Consider the following 21234-nt stretch of genomic DNA (forward strand, 5'->3'; position numbering starts at 1 on the left):
TATTTGGTCCCAGAACTTAACCCTGAAGCTCCACTGGAAGAAAACAAGTATTAATGTAAAGTTCTTACAAGAGATCTTAACCTGACAGTCTAGGCAATATAGACACAATTGTTCTCAATGAATACATTATATTCCTTCTCCCCTTGATACTAGCAGTCATGATATTTTCAGTAGATGAATGATTTTCTGGGGAAATTCTACATTACAGGACACTTTGGATTTCATTCTTTTCATAGTTATCTTCTAAAAGGTAAAGCTACATTCCAGAAAAGGACTTTAAAGCGAGTGATTACTGACTTCAGGCTTTTTATAGGTTGGTGACCTAAGAAATATGTGACCAGTTAAAGTTCTTTGAGAAAGACTGTAACCAAACTTAAACATTTAAACCTTCTTTTTCAATGGCACTGTTATTCCAGTGCCCTAGGTAGAAATATTCCAGGTTTCAAATCACAGAAACCAGGGAAAATTATTAAACCAGTAAGAAAAAAACCCAAACACCCCAAAATAATTCCACTGTCAAGGAAATTTTCTTTGCTTAAGATATTTTCCAGATTTGCAGAGCTATCTGAAGAAAGCAATATGAGGAGAATGGTATCAGAAAGTTGTGTGACAACCTCATTAAGTATTGATATTGCTTCTTTATCAATAACAAAAAAACACCCTGGTGATGACAACAGGCAGGTATTTTTCAAGTCAAATCAGTCTAGAAGCGTTTAGCTAGTGTAATTAGAAAATGTCCTATCTCAAATGGCTCAATGGTTGCATAAGATAAGATTGTCACATGACCAGAAGTCAAAATAAAACATCAACAAAAACTGCAAAGGAAGAAAAAGAGTTGAACAGCAAATAACTCTCCTTGAAAGCAGAAATCAGGGTAATGTATCCTTGCACAAAATAAAACAAGGAAATTATCTTGAAATAAACAAATCTTAATGAATGATTTTGTTATATTGACAGGGAACTATTAATAATCTTGTTCTTAAAAGAGGCACTTCATTTGAAGGAGGAAATCTTTCTACCTATAATGAAAGCTGTTATGCTATTCTGCAAAAGCCTTTGCAACACCAGAATATATTCAGTCATTTTCCCTCAACAGCTCACGGCATTCAGTCATGGATACTATTTCTTTAATCATTCTTACCATAATCTTTTCATTTCTGCTTCTGCTTACATACACCTACTAAGAGAATCATTTAAGCACCTTTCAAGTTAGGCATAAACTTAAGTGTAGGGTTGAACTGAAGCACAGAACACAATTCCAAAGAGATTTACCATAACTGATTGGCCAGACGGACAATATGTGCTCTCAGGAGTGCAAAGTTTTCAGCTCTGGTTCATTAACAGTGGTATAAATCAGGAGTATCCACTAGAGTCAGTGGATTAAACAGTTTTAAAAAAGAGCGAGAGGAGCCACAGGACTGAATTACTTGCACTTGTGAGGTCCACACAGTGGATGACACTTCTTGCTTCTTAATAAAGCATTGGAAGTTAGAGAAATAAACTTCCACTTAGATGTTGTCATAAATTTCAGCATGACAAGGCCTTAGGACCTCCACCAGCTTATACATTTCTAACAAAATAAAGCTTGCAATACACAAAGTTTGGGTTGAGGAGTTCTTTTTTTTTTTTTTTTTTGAGAACTTTTGCATTTTGAAGAGAGAATGTAGCACTTCCAGAATTTAAGCTAAACACTGAAATGCATTTTCAGAAAATGCATTCAGTCAGTTCCCTATCCTGAAAAGGTCTCAAAATATGCTCTGAATTTCCTCCTTTCTACTCTCTTATGTAACTGAAAAACCGTTCTCACTTTCAGAGTAGAAATTCAGCTACATTCATGTGAACAACTGAAATGAAATCTATTAAATTGTCATTGTGGCTTTTGTAATCATTATGGGTTTTTTATTTCAAAGATAAATGTATCTGGGCTTGGTTCTCAGTTACTCTGACTTCCGTTCTGCTAGTCTGTTCGCTACAAGATTTATTTGATAGTTGTGAAATGCCTTCTATTTCTAAAGTTAGCCTTCTCCATGCCCCAGACGTCACATAGGTGGCTTGCTTTAAATCAAGTGTTTCTGCCAGAAAATATACAATTCATCTGTAGTAAGAAAAATCAGGAATGAATACAGTTTAATGAAACAGCACAACCGGTAAAATAATAATGCAGAGCATTTTTTAAAGATTTCAATACTTTCCAACACGAGATTTTCTGGGGAATTACCTCCATGGTTTTATTTTTCTTTTTTCTAATATGAAGTGCTTATTCCTTATGTAATGCGCAAAATGCTTTATAAGAAATAAGACTATGGTGACAGACACCTGTGGCATCTCTAAAATTGTATGTCACAAATCACAGCAGGACAATCAAATAACTAATATTCAAAGTACTAGATACATTAATGACAAATTAAATGATATACAAAAGAACTCTATTATTGTACAGAAAAAGCAAACTGAGCAGAGGACTTTTTTGTTTCTATTTATAATTTTCTATCGCAAGAGAGGTTTATAAAGACATAACTTACCTGTGTTTTAGTAGACTAAAATAGTAAAAGATGGGCATTGTACCTTCTCTTCCCCTTATATTCCTGATTTTTTTATTTTGAAACATTTCTCTTAAAACAAACCCAAAACCTTCCTTCTGCCAATCAGTATAAGCACTGGTTAAAATTAAAACCACACTTCATAAAATGACACCTTTAAGAGAAGTATTATTGTTGTTGTTATTAACAACACTTTAAAATAAAAGTACATAATTGCTAAAATACACTGAAATCCCCAAGGTAGAAGCATGTTAAACCTTATTAGTTCCAAATGACTAACATTTTTATAGTACTAGCTAAATGAATTAATAATTATTGGCTACTCATTTTAAAGGGTTGCCATTGTTTATTTAAAGAGCTATAAAGTACATGCTGCATTGTCAGTAATCCTTCCAATACCACTGTCTTTCAAAATAAAAACATACAAGCAAAGCTGTGGAGGACAGCTGGTAAAAATAGCATGTGTTCATGTTCACAGCCCACTCCTCTCTCTCTGTGAAGAAATATCTAGTCTATACAAGGGTAAATCCAGCTCTGGCATTTTGACCACGTAATGCTTACAGTGAATTTATTTTAAGGATCTAAGTCTGGCAAGAAGTAAATGCTCCACTGATGTATACAGCTACCTCTGAAAGAGATTACAGGCAATTAAATGACATGGTTTAAGCTTCCTTTCCAAGCTCTTTTACACCTTCATCCTGTAAAGGAGGCCAATGTGCTGAGTTTCTCAGTCCTATAGTGTCCTTGATGCTTCTTAGTGTCCAGTATTCATTCTTAAATGAATACTTTATTTTCAAACTCTTTGAAAGACAACCCTCTCATTAGCTTATATGAGTGAAAAAGTAGTATTGGGTAAAGAACTTTGCTGAAGGAGAAAATATTGTGGGAGAGGGGAGGCAGAAGCCCTCATGACTGTCACAGGATTTTCTCACACTCTGAGGCTGCTCTGTGTGGCACAAATGGATTTGGCCTTCACAGGGTTTTGAAACTGGGACAGTATATGAAGAGAACTTCTTTATTAACGAAAAGTTATTTCAGGGTTTCTGGAGATCAAGACTAACTTAGAAACCCACACCGATTCTCCCAGGAAAATGAACAGTAAATACTAATGAAGTTTCTTCTCCACATGAGAAAAAACACTTGTAAGTTCCAGTCCTTTCATACGGATTCTTTTTGTTTTGCCATTTAAAAAATGGTGTCACTTCCTCACTGTGTTGCTGCTTTTTATATGCCTGCATAAGCAGAAAAACTTTATGCATCACAATCTTGCCATGAATGGGAAGAGCCCTCATACAATCTCACAGGACATCTTTCAACATAAATTGGCCTTTCAAACATAACAACACTGCTGCAGAAGACTTGGCTTATCCATTCAGTGACTGTGCTGGCTGGGATCTCTAACTCATTGGGAATACAGAATCTGCTCAAGGTTGGGAGCCAACTGCTGGTGTAACACCAACAGATGCAGGACCCATATGCCCAAGTCTGGGTAGGATGCCTGTGTCACCGGCATCTGGATGTCAGCTTTCCTTTTCTGGCTCTACTGCCGGCTTTGCTGATAAACCCGATTGTCTGTCTGCTGCAGGTCAGCCTCCTGCTGCCCTGTAGTCATGTTTCTTGGATTAGTGAGTGGTTCCTCTCCATTAAGGAGTACTATCTGAGCATAGTACGCATCCCTTAATGCTTTCATATGCCACTACACATCTAATTCCAGTATTTCTACCGTTCCTGGTGATTCAGGCACAGATGATGAAATCTTGCAAGTGCAGTGAATCTGTAAAATGTGTAAATGTTCATTCCCCGTCTACTAGCTGGGGAGCTCTGCTGATACCATCCATTACTTTTTAATCCTAAACAATTTTTTACTGCTAGATATACTGCCAGGAATTGCAAGTGTAAGATTTGGATGACACCACAAAGACATTTTTATAAAGAGGAAAACACACCACATTAAAATGCTCTATATGGTAAAAAAAAAAAAAAATCTATATAAAAATTTGCTGATATATCATTGACAACTACTTAGAAATCTGCATGTGTCACCCTTGACAGGCACATTCTTAACACTAAAGAAAATAAAATGCTCTTTAACTAAAATGCTGTGCTCTGCTGTTACGACTGTTCTTCCTTAGTTGCTTTGAAAAAGTATGAGTTTTTTCCCTTTGACTTGAGAATGCAATACCACCTTAATACTTGGGAGCAAAGCTTGATAACACCCATAAATTAAGAAATGTTAACCATTTCCTCAGGTAAGAAATGGGAAAGGCCACTTGCCATTTACATTTGGAGTCTCCCAAAATCACAGCCTCTCCATGAGGGAGGTCACTGAAAGTCATTCTAGAGCAATGCTTAAGGGTATACACGATCCTAAATTCAGCAATAGCAGCTACAGTCACTTCCTGCCAAGTGTCCTACGTGCTGATAATTCATACCCTCATCAGGAATAATATGTTTGGGAGTTGGGGAAACTTTTGTAGAATGAATGCCAAAGGCTGCTAATTAGCCATTGGCAAACACAGAAAATGTGTGGGGCAGTAAAACGTCAGTAGCCTAAATGCGCAAGGACTAGACATGAAGCAACCCACTTCCCCTCCCACAGCATGTGCCCAACCTAATGTGGACTACTGCAGGCTAAAATGCAAATGTGCAGGGGCCTAAGTAGACACAAATAAGAATCCCTACAATGCCCTCAACGCCAACGCCAGTGATCAGAGCAGGCCCTTCTACAGGGAGGTGTAGTACCTTCTGCTGGCCAGCTGATGTACAGGTTTGATCTTTCACAGTCACAGCTTTAGCAGCATAGAACTAGGTGTTCAGTTGAAAATATCTATTTTTGTGCGCCAACAGCAACACATAAAAATGGCCACTTGCAAGAAATTAGACACATAAAAACATGGAAAATTACTTCCATTTTCAGGACTATAAGCTTGGGTTTATGATAAAACCAAGTATTTTTTCTTTTTTTTTGATAGACCAATACAACATTGTATCCTTGAAAATTTGAATTGTTTCTATCTTCTAATATACATTTTGATAACTATTATTTATGTTTAGAATAATATATATCCCTTTTTCTTCAAAGGGAGGATCATATTCTCTCTTTGATTTTGCTTGACTACATAATTTGTAGAGGATTTAAAACCCTGCCTTCATCATTACTGTTTCAGGCATGTAAATATAAAAATTAAAAAAAACAAACCCCAAAACAACACCACCACCGCCACAAAACAAAACAAAAACCCCAAAACCAAAAGGAGACACACCAAGCTTAGCAGGACAGTCTTTCAATGAGATTATTAGAAGTCCCAAACTTTTTGTTGTCAGAGTTAACAGAGGGCTTTTTATTTCCGGAATTGTCTACTGACAGAATACTTTATATAAATAAACCTGGCAATTCTAAGCCACAACAGAAACACATTTTTGTGTAAAATTTTGGTTGTTTTGAATACTGAAACACTGTGTACAGCCTTTCAATGTAAATCCCACCTATAAGTGACCTTCTTTGAGACTGTACAGAGGAAATCTGAGAGTCTCTACAGGTCTGTTACATATTAGGCCTCCACTCAAACTCTGGCTTTGTTTCATTCGTTTTCAATAAAACTAACACTGTTTTTCATACTGAAGTATTTGTGGATAGCCTGAAGAAAGCTGACCAGTCCCACACTGTTAGCACCTCCCTTCTTCCCACTTCCTAAACTACATACAGTAAGAGGAGGGGAAAAAATAAAGAAAAAAACCCAGACTTTCACCTAATGTTATTTTTTTTAAAGCAAACAAGGTGATTTTATCGACAGGCTAGGAGATAGCTGCTTTAGCAAATAAAGTGTCCTCCATAATGGTGACTGGGAGAAGCAATTCCTGCTCTCTGCTGTAGGCCTCTCTTGACATGTGAGGAGGACTTCTGAACTCTAGGCACAGACACACACCCATGACAGATTTTTTTTCTCCTTAAAGTGTGCATTAAAGGCAGATAATCCACCACCTCTGTGGTAGAAAAACTTTGAATGAGGTCATAAAGATTAAAATCTTTATGTTGAGCAGAAGATACAATTGAAGGAAAGAACAGAGTAACAAATACTAAGTGCAAAGCAAGCCAATGATACACACTTTCAATCACTGTCTATAATATGCAGGAAAGAATTTACAATTAATTAACTCAAACCTGAATTCAGTCAGACACTATCAAAGAGGTATAGTCTTACAGTAATGTAAAATGGTACATCTAAATAGTATTCTCCTTAAAAAGAAAAAAATGTGAAAGAAGAAAACAATTCATTGGCTAAGTGCTGTGCATAATTAATGAACAGAATTAGCATCAATTTGCATCTTATGTGACCTTATTAAATGTCCCCCCCAAAAAATGCGATACAATGTAATTACACACAATTACCTCACTTCTGGAAATGTTATCATTTGTTTCCATAGTCCCTTTTTTGTTTTGTGTACAGGTAGAAATTCTAATACAGTGACATTTTAGCAGCAACTAATGGAAACAACCACTTTTAATCAAGTTTTGAGATAATATACTTTAGAACAGACAGTATGCTCTACAAGCCTGACTCATTTATTTCAAAAATATTTGTATTCCCTTAAATGTTACATGCTTTAAAGTCTGTGTAAAGGTGCTTGCACTTTCCAAGTAAAATCCAGGGGACACAGAACTGCATCCGGGGCTCCAGCTTCTTTGGCAGTGGGGAAGGTTGAACACACAGCTTCCATGTCAATATTTATTTTTTTTTATTTATTTAGACCTCACAGTTAAAAAAAAAAAAGTATGAAAAAGTGACTAGCAGGTAGCTGATACAATGAAATAACCCAGAGTTAAAAGCAGCCTTAAACAATAGCATTCACATGAATCTCAACTGACCATTTAAGGGTTCTCTGTATGCAGACTCCAACATTACCCTTTGCCAGCTCCCATGGAAAAAGAGGGCACATAGTGCTGCCCTTCACTTCTATTGCAGAGGAGTACCAAGGATGCTTAAAGCCTATTTCCAGTGCTTTTTGTTTTCATAAGACCTGAAATGAGGAATATAGTTGTCTTTGAAACCGTCATCAATGTTTTCAAGAAAGTGAAGAAAAGTGTCACTGTTCACTTGCACAGCATGCCCATGAAATATACTTTTCCCCATTTGATTTATTTATTTATACAAAATCAACACCGTTTTCCTTTCTTGATGAATGCTGTGATTGAAAAAAAAAGAAACAAGGCATTCTGAAACCAGGACACTTATTGTCCTCACCTATATCTTTACAAACACCATAGAAAGTATAATTCTTTCTGGTGAACCCACACATTAGTTTATGCTGTCTATAGTTTTCAAGCCACCTTACTTCAAAGCAAAACAGAGCTAAACCCCAATCATAACTGAATGTAGACTCCATTAAATAGAGTTTTGTTGATGTATCTGAAGAAAATTTCCTCCTTCAGCATCTACAGGCTGCAGAAAGTCCTCCATTTCTTTTAATGACCTATTCCCTCTGTCTGATTCAATACAGCCCACTGGCTATGGAAATGACAACACTCAGCAGGTGACAACAAAACGGTCAACAAACAGTGCTGAGATATGTCATTTTCTTCAAATAGTTTCTCAGGAATTAAATGACACACTACAGTATGCTGTATCCTGTTCAGATCAAATATTTCTTTATTAAATGAAACTGCATGCTTTTATATATAGTTGCTGTATAAAATGCGGGTTTAAGTGTACTGCTTCAAGCTTGATGGCAAAACAATTTGCTATTTCCCACCCCTCCCCCAGTCTCCTTTTAGCATATAACCCCTTGGGCAGCAACTGCTAGGATGCTGTACCTTTGCCATAACTCCAGATTGAAAGCCTTGCCCTTATGGAGACAATCTGACACACTTACTGTGACTGGGACAAATTGGGGTATGCAAATTAGCACCTTTCGAGTCTCCTGAACCCAGGAAATCCTCTTGCTGCCGTGTTCCGGCTAATGGACCTGAGATATCCCTTGTAACAGCGCTGCCTGTGCAACTCCTTTAACCTTTTCAGATTCTGATCTAGCCTTTGTTCCTAGCCCTTTTTAGAAACGTGCAACGTATCAGGCTAACCTCTGTTATAATTTAAACTGGTGTAAAACCGGAGCCATATCATAGCATTCAGTGGTATTTACGCATGTTTAAAGTGCAAAAGAGCATCCAACAGTGAACAGAGGCCCACAACATAAAAATTTCTATGAGAGAGGTTTTTCTGCCTCCTTCCAGCTTCAAATACTTATCATTACTCTGAGTCACTTACACTAGTATAAAATGCACAATTAGCTTTCTAAAGTTCCAAATAAATTAACATCAGGTATAAGAGTTTACCCTTTTATTACAAGAGGATGATCTTCTGAGAAGACTATCAATCTACAAAGTACTTGAGGAGATACTGGTGATCAAATCTGAACGGGTTCCTATGTAGATTATATATTTAGCTGCAGAAAGTTGAAATAGCATCTATCCTTAAATCATAAAGAGGAAACTGCTATTGGAGATGCCTTATCCCTGGAAAGGCACACTGCAAAGCAAGATACTAATGTTTTCTTACCAGAGTCCTATGGCTCTTTTCACAATATATCAGCATTTACACTGTTTTCCTGCCTTTAAACTGTGTTTGGGTGAGGTGTTTGAGCAGTTAATAACTGGACATTTCATGTCACCCCAAATTACTGTTTCCAAGTACAATGTGTGTCTATCTTTTTCTCAACATAACACTTCATATCCTGACATTCTCCTGCCTTGTTCAATTTTTTTTAAGATTTTGTTCCTAATTTAATGTTCTTAAAATAATCCAGATTATTTTCTTTGCTCCTGTCCAGTTAGAAATTGTATTTTTTTTTAGAAGGTTGTACTCCCCTCTGTGTATATACTACCATCTCTTACACCATAAATCCATCATTTTTATTCAGTTTATACTAAAGCATTACGGCATCCAATTTATTACTGTTATCTCACTGTTTCTGAATGACTAATTTGAACTTTATACAAGTGTCAGCTTTTCTAGGTAAAACATGGTTGCATACTGAATGCTTTTGATTTTGGACAGAGATGTAGCTTAAGTAAGTATCTATTTTTCTCCCTTAATGTGTTCAATTCCTGGACTGCACTTTGCTGAGAGCAACTGGTGCCCCCTTTGGTTTTGTACCTGAATGGTCTGGATACCACTTAATCTCAGGAAGAAAACTGATAAATACAGGCTGTACATGACAATGAGGAGGTTCAGATTCAAAATTTAAGTATACAAAGCAGACTACATGTCTACTTTGAAATCATTCCCTCATAGAGGTTTATACGATCTTCAAACCTTCAGTTTTGACTTGCTATGTACTCATTCTGTCTTGTTGCATTGCGCACAGCTCTTCACTGCCAAGAGAAAGTTTAGGATCACTTTGCTGCGTGGTTTGATCTGTAACAAATATTTCCTCTTAATCCATCTCTTAACTTCCACTTTATTTTTGGCTACTGATGCATAACTTAACCTCTACTTCATCGCAAAAATCTTTACTTTCAGACAGTACCAATCTATGCTCTTCAACATACCCTAAGTTTTGTCGGCTTTTTCACATTTTCCTCCTTTTGCCTTTGACACATGCTAACAGAGGTCAGTTGGTAGTCTATCCCTTTAACTCAATACAGACCGAAAGAAGTTGAACGGTCGTCTTCATCCTCACAAAGTGTACCACTGACATCATCATTAGCAACTGCCCTTCACAAATCTCCAAGCCAGTAGAACTCTTTTCTGCTAACACCATTTACAGCCTGGAAAAATCCTCCATCAGCACTACCACCTACTGCTTCCTCACCTTTAGTCTCGTGTCATTATTTCTGTGTTGACTACTCTTATGCAGAGATAACCTCATTATGTAATACTCGGAGCAACTGAAAATAGCAAATGAGAACATAAAGCTTTTCCCTAACATTTTATAGCACTCCAACACTTTCCTTTCTATTTTCCCACTTTTTTTCATTTTCTTGTCAGATGGGGCTCCCTGTAATAATTCAGATATTGGCAGAAACAAGATTTCTCTCAGCTATAGCCTAGGCAGCCACAGAACTACCTTTAAACTTAATATCAACTTGTACTTGTTTTTCTACTGCTTATATCTAATGAAAACACTCCAAAGTTTTACAATACTCAAACATTTGTGGGGGAAGACAAATTTCAGAACTATTTATTTTCTTGTTCAATTATGATTATCCCTTGTTCAATTATGGTTATCCATACTGTTTCACCGATTTTAATTCCTAGTACTGTGCTTACACGGCAAATTATTAGTACTTGTTTTTGCTATAGGAGAAACTGCTGTTTCTTCATGTCACTGTAAATTGTGTGCAACTCTTGCATCTTCATCCACAATTGTTCATTACAGCAAAAATGTAAATAACTTGCTCTGTTCACTAATCTCTACTTTGCTTTAACAAAAAAAATTCACAGGTTTTGCACAATCTAAACTGGTTGCATGCTGAACACGCACATTTACAATGTACGGAAAACTTTACCTGTATGCTCTCCAGCAAGATGTTTTTATAAAATATGAATAGTGTCATTGTCTTGTTGTGTTCTAACCTAGTTGTTATATGTAAATAGCAACGTCTTCTAAACATGACTAAATATTGTAGGGAAAATGTATAGTGAATTCTTCCCACTTTTTGTCTATGGTAAGCTTGATAGAACACCATTGTCCTACAAAGAACATCAACAGTGCTATAAAAATAATAACAGAAATGGAGGACAAGACCCATTTGGACAACAGAGAAAAAACTGATATGAAAGTTTCCTTCAAATTGGGTATTTGTTTCTACACCTTCTGTATTTGATAGCACTCATTTATAAACTGGACGATAAAACTGCATTAACTTGAGGAGAGTGTGGAAACATTTTCCCAATAACAACTTCTGATTTTTCTGGTTGAATATGGGGGAAAAGCCTTTTGTTTTGTTTTGTACATATATTATATTTTTGTACAAATATTAATAATATTTGTTAACATTCAGTTGATCATTCATGTGACCATGCGTACTTCTGAGAGTATCACATGTATGATTCAATCTGTTATTTGCAGCTATTACATAGCTCAGACAGTGGGATAGGATCAGCCTCTAGAACACAATTATAGACAGTTTTCTTTTAATTTAGGAGTGCAGGTGGATGGGGTAGTAGCTACCTGCAAACAGCAGACTAACTGTTAGAGTGCTAACTTGGAGTGAAGAGACTGTTATTAATTTTCCTTTTTCCTTAAGGGAAACTTAAGCTTATCTGACATGCTCCAAAAAATAACCCAGTGACACAGATATAGTCTAAGCTACTCTATATGGTAGTGGCAACACCTGGAATGATTCAGTAGAAACCAGATGTTGCATTCATCCCACACATTTACCTCACAATTAATAAGGGGCACACTCTGAAAAACAGTAATATACTATGTTGACATACAGGATATATTTGTACAGTTTTATGTTACTCCTGTTATTACAGTGCTGGATGCATTAATAAAAGAAAAGTAATTAAAAAAGATGAATATAAAACTTTTAGAATAGGGGACATCTTTCAATTGTTCACAATGCTAGCAATTCATCAGGCTTCTTATGTCCATAGGCTGTGGGTGGTTTGTTTGTTTGTTGACTTTAAATACAGAAAAGCTGAAATAACATCAATGGGTCTAATAACCTGCAACTTCTCTATAGGATGGAGGTAAAGACACAATTAAATCTCCATGAAGTTCCATCCACAAGCTGAGGCTTCCAGTGTAGTGAAAAGGATGTGAAGTATGTTCACAAAATATCAGATTAATTCATGGAAAGCCTAGGACCACTGCATGGAGTAAAGCCAACTTGTAGCATTTGAGCCATCTATAGTTTCCAAGTAGTTCAAATTCCGCTCCCATTCTAGGACTGCATTACATGCACAAGTCTGTGCTGATACAGAGGCTGCTAGGAAGTAAACTGGGATTTACAGCCCTTGTGCATACTACAGATGACTTTGCTGGGTCATCTTGGACACAACTGCACATGCACTACAGGTTTCCTCTCTGAATTGTGAACCACTCCATCCAAGCTAAGTGGTTCTTATCTTGTGGCTCTTAATTATGATGAAGCATACAACCTACAAGGTCAAAATGTTTGCACTGAGACTGTCTTTCTTTGATCTTAACAGGAACTTGATTTATTTTCCCTTGTTGAATCTTATACTGCAATTACGAAGACCTTTGTTCATCACAAAATACTTTCTTAATGGGAGGAAAAGGTACAATATAAAGTAAAAGGGAAATGCCAGTCTCACAAAATTTCCAAGATAACGTTCAACAAGGCTTAGGAAAACCTTCTAGGAAGGTAGGTGGGCCCCTTTACGGCAAGATGCAGAATTCAGTGACTGTCATCCACTTGTAAACCACGGGTGCAGAACAGATCTCACTATAGGACTGAATTGTTCATGAGAATGGTAGTTGGCTGTTTGAGCTTTTTTCTCCTGTCTAGTTCAGTAGTTCAATTCTATCAACAGTATGTAATGGGCAATAACTTTAGGGACATAGCAGAAATGAAATGGGATCTTTAATCTATTTTGATTTTGGGTTTGGTTTGGGGTTTGTTTTGGTAGGTTTTTTTGAAAAAAATGAATGGTAGAAATCTCCATCATAATGGTTATTCATGACAGTGGTCACCATTGACCAAGTCTACAAAAAAAAAAAAAAAGAAAAGAGAAAAAAGGAGACATCTTCGTTGCATTGACACTTCAGTATCTCTCCAATTTAAGGATTTCTTCACACAAAGATAGGTAGAGGTAGGACAGTATAGACAATTTAAGACAACTAGTGTCTAAGTTATTGTGTGCAGTAATATAATGCTATATGAAAGCGCTACAGTTTCTTAACAGTTGAATAAGCACTGCTGAAGCAAAGAATGCAATTATGACAGTTATCACTCTTGTATGAAGGAATACAAAATGGGTACCACTCACTACAGTTCAGAGACACAGTTCTATTATTATTACTAGTATCATCTTTCTATCCTATTCTGACTTTAAAACTATTCCATTGTGTTTAGTTCCAAATATTTACTCTTTAAGAAGGCATTGGTATTTTTAAAGGAAGAATTATCTATTTTTTAAAATATTAAATTTTATTTGAAAATACTGTACATTTTACTGTTAATTGTTTTACAGTTCAAATTGTAAGGTGTGTTCTTTTTTGTTCAAGAATTTTAAAAGCAACTAATTTAAATATGCAAAATTATCTTGAGTTGTTCATACGTGAACTTAAAAGCCATGCAACACAGGAAAATTAAGTAATTATGCCTCCAAGTTATTTACTGCAATTAAGCTCATTTATCATATGCAAATTAGTGCAAACTGGTCTCATTAGTTACTAAATTACTCAATATGAGCTGAACAATGTAGCACTCCAGTTTGTAATGAAAAATCCCTGTAGAGGCAAGCAGTATCAATTAAGCTAATTTGCATATGCAAATATATTCACTAACTTTCCCTTTTCTCTATATTTAGTTCTACATTTCCTGATCATTCCTGATTATATGAAGAATATGGGGTTACTGACCCTTTTCCACACCTTCTCAATAGCAATGAAATTACAGAAAAAATCCAGGGGCACTGACAAAACTGGTAATCTTCCTGCTAATTTTTACAACCAGTTTCAGCCAAATTTTTGAATAGCAGGTCCCAGCAGTAATATTATTTTTACTTGATTTATTTAATAAACAAATATAAAATATATATACAGAAATGTAAACCTGAAGATGTCTTTACTGAAGTCTATCCTCATTATAACACCACTTTTGAGAAGAAGAAGAATGTAGAAGATAACAAGGCACACAATTTGGCAAATCAAATATCTTGTCAAAAATTAATAAACATATTGCTGTTATCTATTTTTCTCCTCTATTACAAGCATTTCTACTGTTCATTATTCAGGTGGTTTTACTTGGAAAACATTTAAAAGACTTTTTGTCCAGATGTGAAGTTTCTGATATAATAGCATACAGGTATTCATGTTTTGTGATGTCTTTTTTTCCATGAGCACACAGTGGATAGTGTCTTTGGCTTCAAAGCTACTGTAGGAATCTCTTCAGCATGATATACAGCAACTGGCTGTGGCTTGGAAATTTTTTGACATGACTAACTGACACTACTTGCTTGTAAAATCAGGATGTAAAATATCAAAAGATGCGCCTCCATTTCTGTTTTTAAAACATCACTATAAATAAACTATATGCACTTTTTTTAAACATACTGTATTACGCTTCTCATGTGTCTGTCAATAAATTCTGAAGTATCAAAATATTAGAAGGATTAGAGAGGCTCCTTAATTTCTGATCTTACACTTAACCCAGTCTTCAAAATATTAATAGCAAAAGGCATTAAAAAACCCTAACTATTAATTCAACTTCCTCAGACAGCAGACTCTGAAGTCAAACACAGGTATTCCCAAAGTGTAATTAAAGGTGTTTACTTCACTTGCAAACAATACTTATCACAATACTGCTTTGAAAATCATTTCTAGGAGCAGCAGACTAAATGAGAACTTGTTAGAACTGTATTCCACCACAGAATCTGTCTGATTGTTGTTCTAAAAATTATTTTGCCTTCTGGAGATTAACTTTCTACCTATAAGACCACAATGCAGTATTCTGAAGTTCGTTCAGATCTGTTGAAAGTGGTGCATTTGAATGCATGACCTAGACTTTCCTTCCAAGTGTTGATTACTCTGCTAAAATAAGACAAGATTTTAACATATCATGATAAACTTGCCACCATTATTAATTCGTTTTGTCCTTTATCCATCATCAACAGTCTATTCTCTTTTAAATGTCAGAGTGGAACTTTCTATTATCAATTAAGAGATTAATGGGAGTAATTTGGTAAAAGCACCACCTTCTCTGAAAAGGCCACACCTCAACAGATATTCAATACGATGCTGATGGTCATTTTAACTGAAAATTCTCCATTACAGGTACAAGTGCAATACAGTTTTTTTTACCAGTACTATGACAAAGTTATATCTTGAAAACACCCTAATTTACTATGTATAAGTAAAAAAAAAAAAAAAAAACAACCAAAAGGGGAATCTAGCTTAAAGAAGTAATAAAATCACTATTTGTTTTAATATGCAATAAGTGAAAAACTCAAATGTCAAGTAGTTTTCAAAGTGGCCGTCTTAGGTTTTTTCATTTTCATTCATAAAGGGTCATACCTAATACCTAGGAAGTGTATATAAATCAGTCTCAATGAGGTTTTATCTAGATATTTCTTATAACTCATATTGTAAAAAACATATCTTTAGAATATACAGTACATGTTGACATACTCGAAACAACACACTGACAAATTACATAAACTGAAATATCACAAAACTGCTATTTCTTCATTTTTTCTACATTTATGAGACAGCATAACACCGTTTCTGTCTAATATCCAAACACCTTGCTGTAGATACTGGTTCAGATACCTTGGATATGGTAAACATAACACAAGTATTTGCTTACAGAATCAAAAACTTGGCCTAGACCTCTGTCAAGGGTGTACAACTAAGTAAATCACTTCATTCATGATTTTTGTTCCAAAGAGAAATTAATTCTACTAGTTAATTTCTTGTTTTCCTAAAATTATCTTTGTTGCTATTCTGCATTTAGTTACTTTAAAAAGATGTGAAAAATCTGACATTATCCATAGTGCTTTTGAATGCCACAGCTGAGTTAGTAGAGAGAGATAGCTCTCAATCATTTCAAATTAAGTGGAATATTTCTCATGATAATATCCTAATTTACCTCTTTCGTACCTCTCAAAAGATAATACACCAAGCAATATATTTGCATTGAGAAGCTGTGTACGTTGCTAAATAAGAGCGGTTATTCAGTGCCGCACTTAGAAAAGACTACATGGTTTTTATTTCCATAGTGCTGGGTTTTTGCCTTGCTGACAAAACACATCACATTTTGTTCTTAACTACTTCTGCTCCAGGTTTGATTACTGCAACCTAACAAAGGTTGTAGTAACCCTGACAAAACAAAGCAGGCATAAGAATGTTTCCATCAGGTCACTGTTTTTCAGTTTAATCTTTTTGGAATATAACGACTTGTACAGTGTGACTAAATTCTTTGACAAATACCAGATTAGTTTTTATCTCATAGCTAAGAAGACCTAAGAGGCATGATGCTGTTCATTTTTTTCTCTTTGCAGACTGTTGCAAATTTGTCATATCTAATTGTGACAACTGGGATATCAGGGAGAAAAGCAGTGCTCATAAACCAAAGTAGGGGAAAAAAACCCCTAAATCTATATGTGACACATAAGCCAAATCAAATCACCAGCACAAAATACTGTTTTGTGCACACATACGCACAAATACATAAAGCCATTCTGCGAGCAAGCACTTACTGCACAGTTCTAAACAACAAAATATTGTGATTCAGTTAAATAATTCTTGCCCTCCCTCTCATTAACATTCTTCCAATCAGGGGCTTTCTAAAAAGAAGGAAATATGAGCTTTAAAAAAAAAGTCATTAATATAAGTGCTGACAACAATACTACTCAAATTATTGGCAGAAATATGACTAGCTAGTTATTTTGATTTTTCTTGGAAAAGCCATTTTTTTACCTGTAAAATATGACTTCCCAAATGTGATTCAAATACTTCAATGGCAAGGGCACTGGGACTTCTCCTGCGCTGGGCACCTATAACTGAATAAAAAACAGTTATGTTGCAAGGTCTACACATTCATTTCTAGTGCAACCCTGATCATACCATTTGACATTAACTATTTAAATGTTTCACATTTTATACACCAGTGTTAATTTCAAATTTGCTTTGCATATAGTAAATAAAATTGGTATGTAATTTTCAGTGACTCAAATTTGAAGAATAAAAGAATGGTTTTTGAAAAAAATAAATCTATTTAAACATCCAAGAACTCTGCAAACAAATAAGTTATTCAAATACATCCCAAGTCCCTGTAGAAGGGTGTTTTGTACATGGTGATGACAGCATGCAGAATTTAGTGAAAAATACTATTGAAAAAGAGGCTACTCATAATGTAAATATTTTGAAATGTGGGGATAAGAACTAAATATTACTTAGGAATTAGGAAGATATGAGAGATTTATCTGAACACGTTATTCATCTTATTTGAAACTGAAATGAAGTAAACACATTAAAAAGTCAACATTTGTAAGCACATCTGAGATATCAAAGTTATTGCTAAGCATAGGGGAGTATTGCAGTATCCCAGATATCCATGATAGTTGCTGGAATAGGTACTTGAAACTTCAGCTTCTTCATTTAAATTATATAGTTTAAAAGTACAAAGTGAGTAATAGGCAATTATGTTTCAAAGGCAGCAGTGACCCCAAAAAGGGTTGAGAAATCATAAAACTAATATTTCATCAAACTCTCTATACCAGGAGCACAATATATATATATATACCAGCAATTGAGTCTAACCAAACGTATGCATCTACTGCAAGCTGAGGCTTCTTCTTAGGTCTAAGCCATCTTTGCCACATGACCAGAGAAAGCTAGAGCATGCAGAAGAGGGCATAGGGCTGCAGGAACCTTCCCTTTCTTTCCTGTCTTAGTGCCAAAGCCAGGCATATCCATAGCAGAGAGAAAAGGTGAAGTTCGTTCTGCACCCTTTTAAAGTGTGTACAAAAACATTTACTTCCAAAGACCCTGACGGTCTAATGCCTCTGGAACCATCACAGCACTTGTGCACCTTTATGTACTCCTCTCTTTACAACGCACAAGAAAAGCGAAATACCAAGGATCTACTAAAACAAACAGAATGGATGACTACCATTATTGAACAGGCTAATTTAACACCGATGAAAACAAAATACAGAGCAACAGTTTCTTAGTCTTCTGAAACACTGGCTGCCAAACATGGTATCAGTAAGAAAAGATAAATGCCAAGTAATGATAGTCATACTGACCTAAAAATGTAATATCATTCCTTATTGATGCTTCATGTAATTTCCTTGCAGGAAATTCTAAGCTATTTATACTGGGCAAACAGGTGGCTTCATTGCTAATAGATTCAGGCAATAGCTCATAATTACAAACGGTGACTGCTGTAGAGCCAGTATTTTCTAATTTTTCTCTTTTGTCTGAATGTATGCAAGGACATAGATGCTAACAACTAAAGTCTTCTTCAAGACTTCTGCTTTACACTGAAACTAAAGTTGGTAATAGATCAACTGCTGTACTTGGGATTTTTTAACTTTAGTTAGTACAGTGACTGACCAGACATGTCAGCATAATATTATTCTCTTACAAATTTTAGGTACTTAGTTAGTCTTATATTTTTCTATATCAGTCTTATGATTCTAAATAATTTTGCTTCGCTTTGCATTGTCTTATCTTTTCTATATAGTAGGAAACACTACAGCTAAACAGCAATGCTTATTTCATGAAAAAAAAAGAGCACATTAAATTTTCTAGCAGCTTAGACCTTAGACTCCTTTAACTTTCCTTTTTGTAGACAGACTTAAAGATGATCCTTCTTTTGTCCTTACTCTGCCTCCAGATATGTTATCAAATGTTTAAATGTTTGCTTAAACTGGAGTTGTACCTATATTTCTGAGAGAAACTTTAGCTTTAGTTGTGGAACTAAACAAAATATATAGCACTGTAAAGATTATCAGTATTCCCGTTACGATTGCTGACAGTTAGCACTGTGCTTTGTATGGTCATTTCATTTATAATCTACCAGAAACAAAAAGGAAATTCACAGTTTTGGCCTGCTACATATTGCTTCATAGTGGTCTCCATAACAGCATTTCAAAAAGCAAAAAAACACAAAAAACCACAAAACCTTCCTGAAATCGTTTAGGTCCTTTCATTCTTCCATCTAGACTGTGTTACATTTTCCACACGCTGTCTGAACACATCACCATTTGGAATTTGCCTTGCGATTAATTTTCTGTTTCCTACCCCATATCCTTCCTTTACAATCCCCTAGCATTTTAAAGTGCATCCATTACATATTGAATATTGCTTCCGGTTCTATGATGTTAATTGTTAATTGCATGGGTTTTTTAGCATGTAAGTGTCATAACTTGAATAAAGTGCATGAAGACGGTGAACTCTTTTTAAAACAGTATCTTTAACTTTAAATTATATTTACAGGTAAGTCATCAGTTCTTCACACTTGGGATATTCTCAGTTCTATAGCTCAAACGAAAACACTTCAAGGTCAGTGAGTTAACTAGAAAATATGAGAGGGCCAGATCTTAGCTTTAAAAATTGTTAATTAAATCCTCTATCGATGCCTGCATCCTTCTGCCTGGTATACACACAGACAAATATCTTGTAGTACTTTTATGCCATTTAGTTCATTGACATTTTTATAGCAGTAGAACTCTTTGATTTATGTGTCTTGCACTTCCTGAGGTGATGTGGGTTTTTAACGACAGTTCCTAATTTTACAACCAGCATAAATATGTTAAACAGAAAACCATTATGCTTTCTGGTAGCCATACTGCAACTCTTTTTTGGTAACTGAATAGATGTTAAATATGCACTTTCTCTATTGCATTCATTTCCCTAACTACCATTCTTTGCATTTTGAGGAATGAGACAAGAATATTGAGATAAATCTAGAATAAGGGAAACAAGATGGTTTTATTTGATCTTCTGACTTCATTATTTTACTTACTTGAGCTTTCAAGATTTCTTGATACCTATCTGCATCAGAAGAAATACACCATTTTGGGTATACAAATGCATATCACACTGATACCTTTCAAAAACATGGCAACCTCACAGTCCAATCACAGCACAAAGCCTCTTATTTGTACTGAACAGATTGTTGGCATGACAATACATGAAAGGAAGACATAGACTGAAACGCTTGGATTAAAAAGCAGACCATGATGTTATTTTATTCTAAAATTTCAAAACATAAACTGTAAATACTGAACTGGCTTCCATCACACAAGCCACAGCCAGTCACCTCTAAATCTCTCATCCTGTGCATGGAACCATCAGCAGCCACAGCTCAGCTGCTCACAGAAATCTTGGACAGCAAGGGATTTAGGATTTGTATCACAACATCTATAAATCAAAGTAGCTCAACAACCTTCAAAGACTTAAAGATCTGGATGCACATCTTTTTTAAAAATGTGGATTCCTTTTTAAATGCAGACTCTACAGAAAAAAGTACTGCATGCATGAAGTAAATTTCTTTCTTTTGAGTAACAGGAAGTAGGGGAAATCAGGATGTGGAGAAGGCTGAAGCATGTGTACCCAACTGCAACAGGAGACACAAAGGAAACAAGTTCCAAACCCTGGTTAAATTCTTCTTCCAAGCTTCTCCTGTTTTAATGGTATGAACAAACACCTCTAAAATAGGCTTTTTCACATGTGGTCATATTTTGTACTGTCTACATTTAATTGACAAAATTTAAGGTTTGAATGTACAATAGTGGTTAATCAAAAAGTTGACTGAACCAGTATTTGTGTTAAATATTAACTGTTAATAGTGACAAGAAGATAGAAAGTATGTTTTCACACATGCACTTTGTAGTGCAGGAGCAGAGGAATCTGTCTACTAAAATCTTTTACTTTCCATGGCACTGGACCATGACTTTTACTATCCAGACTGACATGTCTATTCCTGGCACAGGATTATTCCATAACAAGCTATTAACAAGGAAAAAATTCTAACTGCTCACTAATTCCT

At 35.4% G+C, this 21234-nt stretch overlaps 1 protein-coding gene across 5 annotated transcripts in view; it reads right to left on the bottom strand.

Annotated features, from left to right (window-relative positions):
- NPAS3 (neuronal PAS domain protein 3) overlaps positions 1 to 21234 on the bottom strand; it is a 606658-nt gene that overhangs the window by 287321 nt on the left and 298103 nt on the right. For 3 of the 5 annotated variants that reach the window (XM_059819748.1, XM_059819746.1, XM_059819744.1), the window contains one exon: positions 17154 to 17236. In XM_059819748.1, coding sequence (XP_059675731.1) covers positions 17154 to 17236 — 83 coding nt within the window. The remainder of the gene's footprint in view (positions 1 to 17153; positions 17237 to 21234) is intronic. The other 2 variants (XM_059819747.1, XM_059819745.1) reach the window with 1 other exon arrangement.

Source organism: Gavia stellata, chromosome 7 (assembly GCF_030936135.1).
Source record: "Gavia stellata isolate bGavSte3 chromosome 7, bGavSte3.hap2, whole genome shotgun sequence".
Taxonomy (NCBI): Eukaryota; Metazoa; Chordata; class Aves; order Gaviiformes; family Gaviidae; genus Gavia; species Gavia stellata.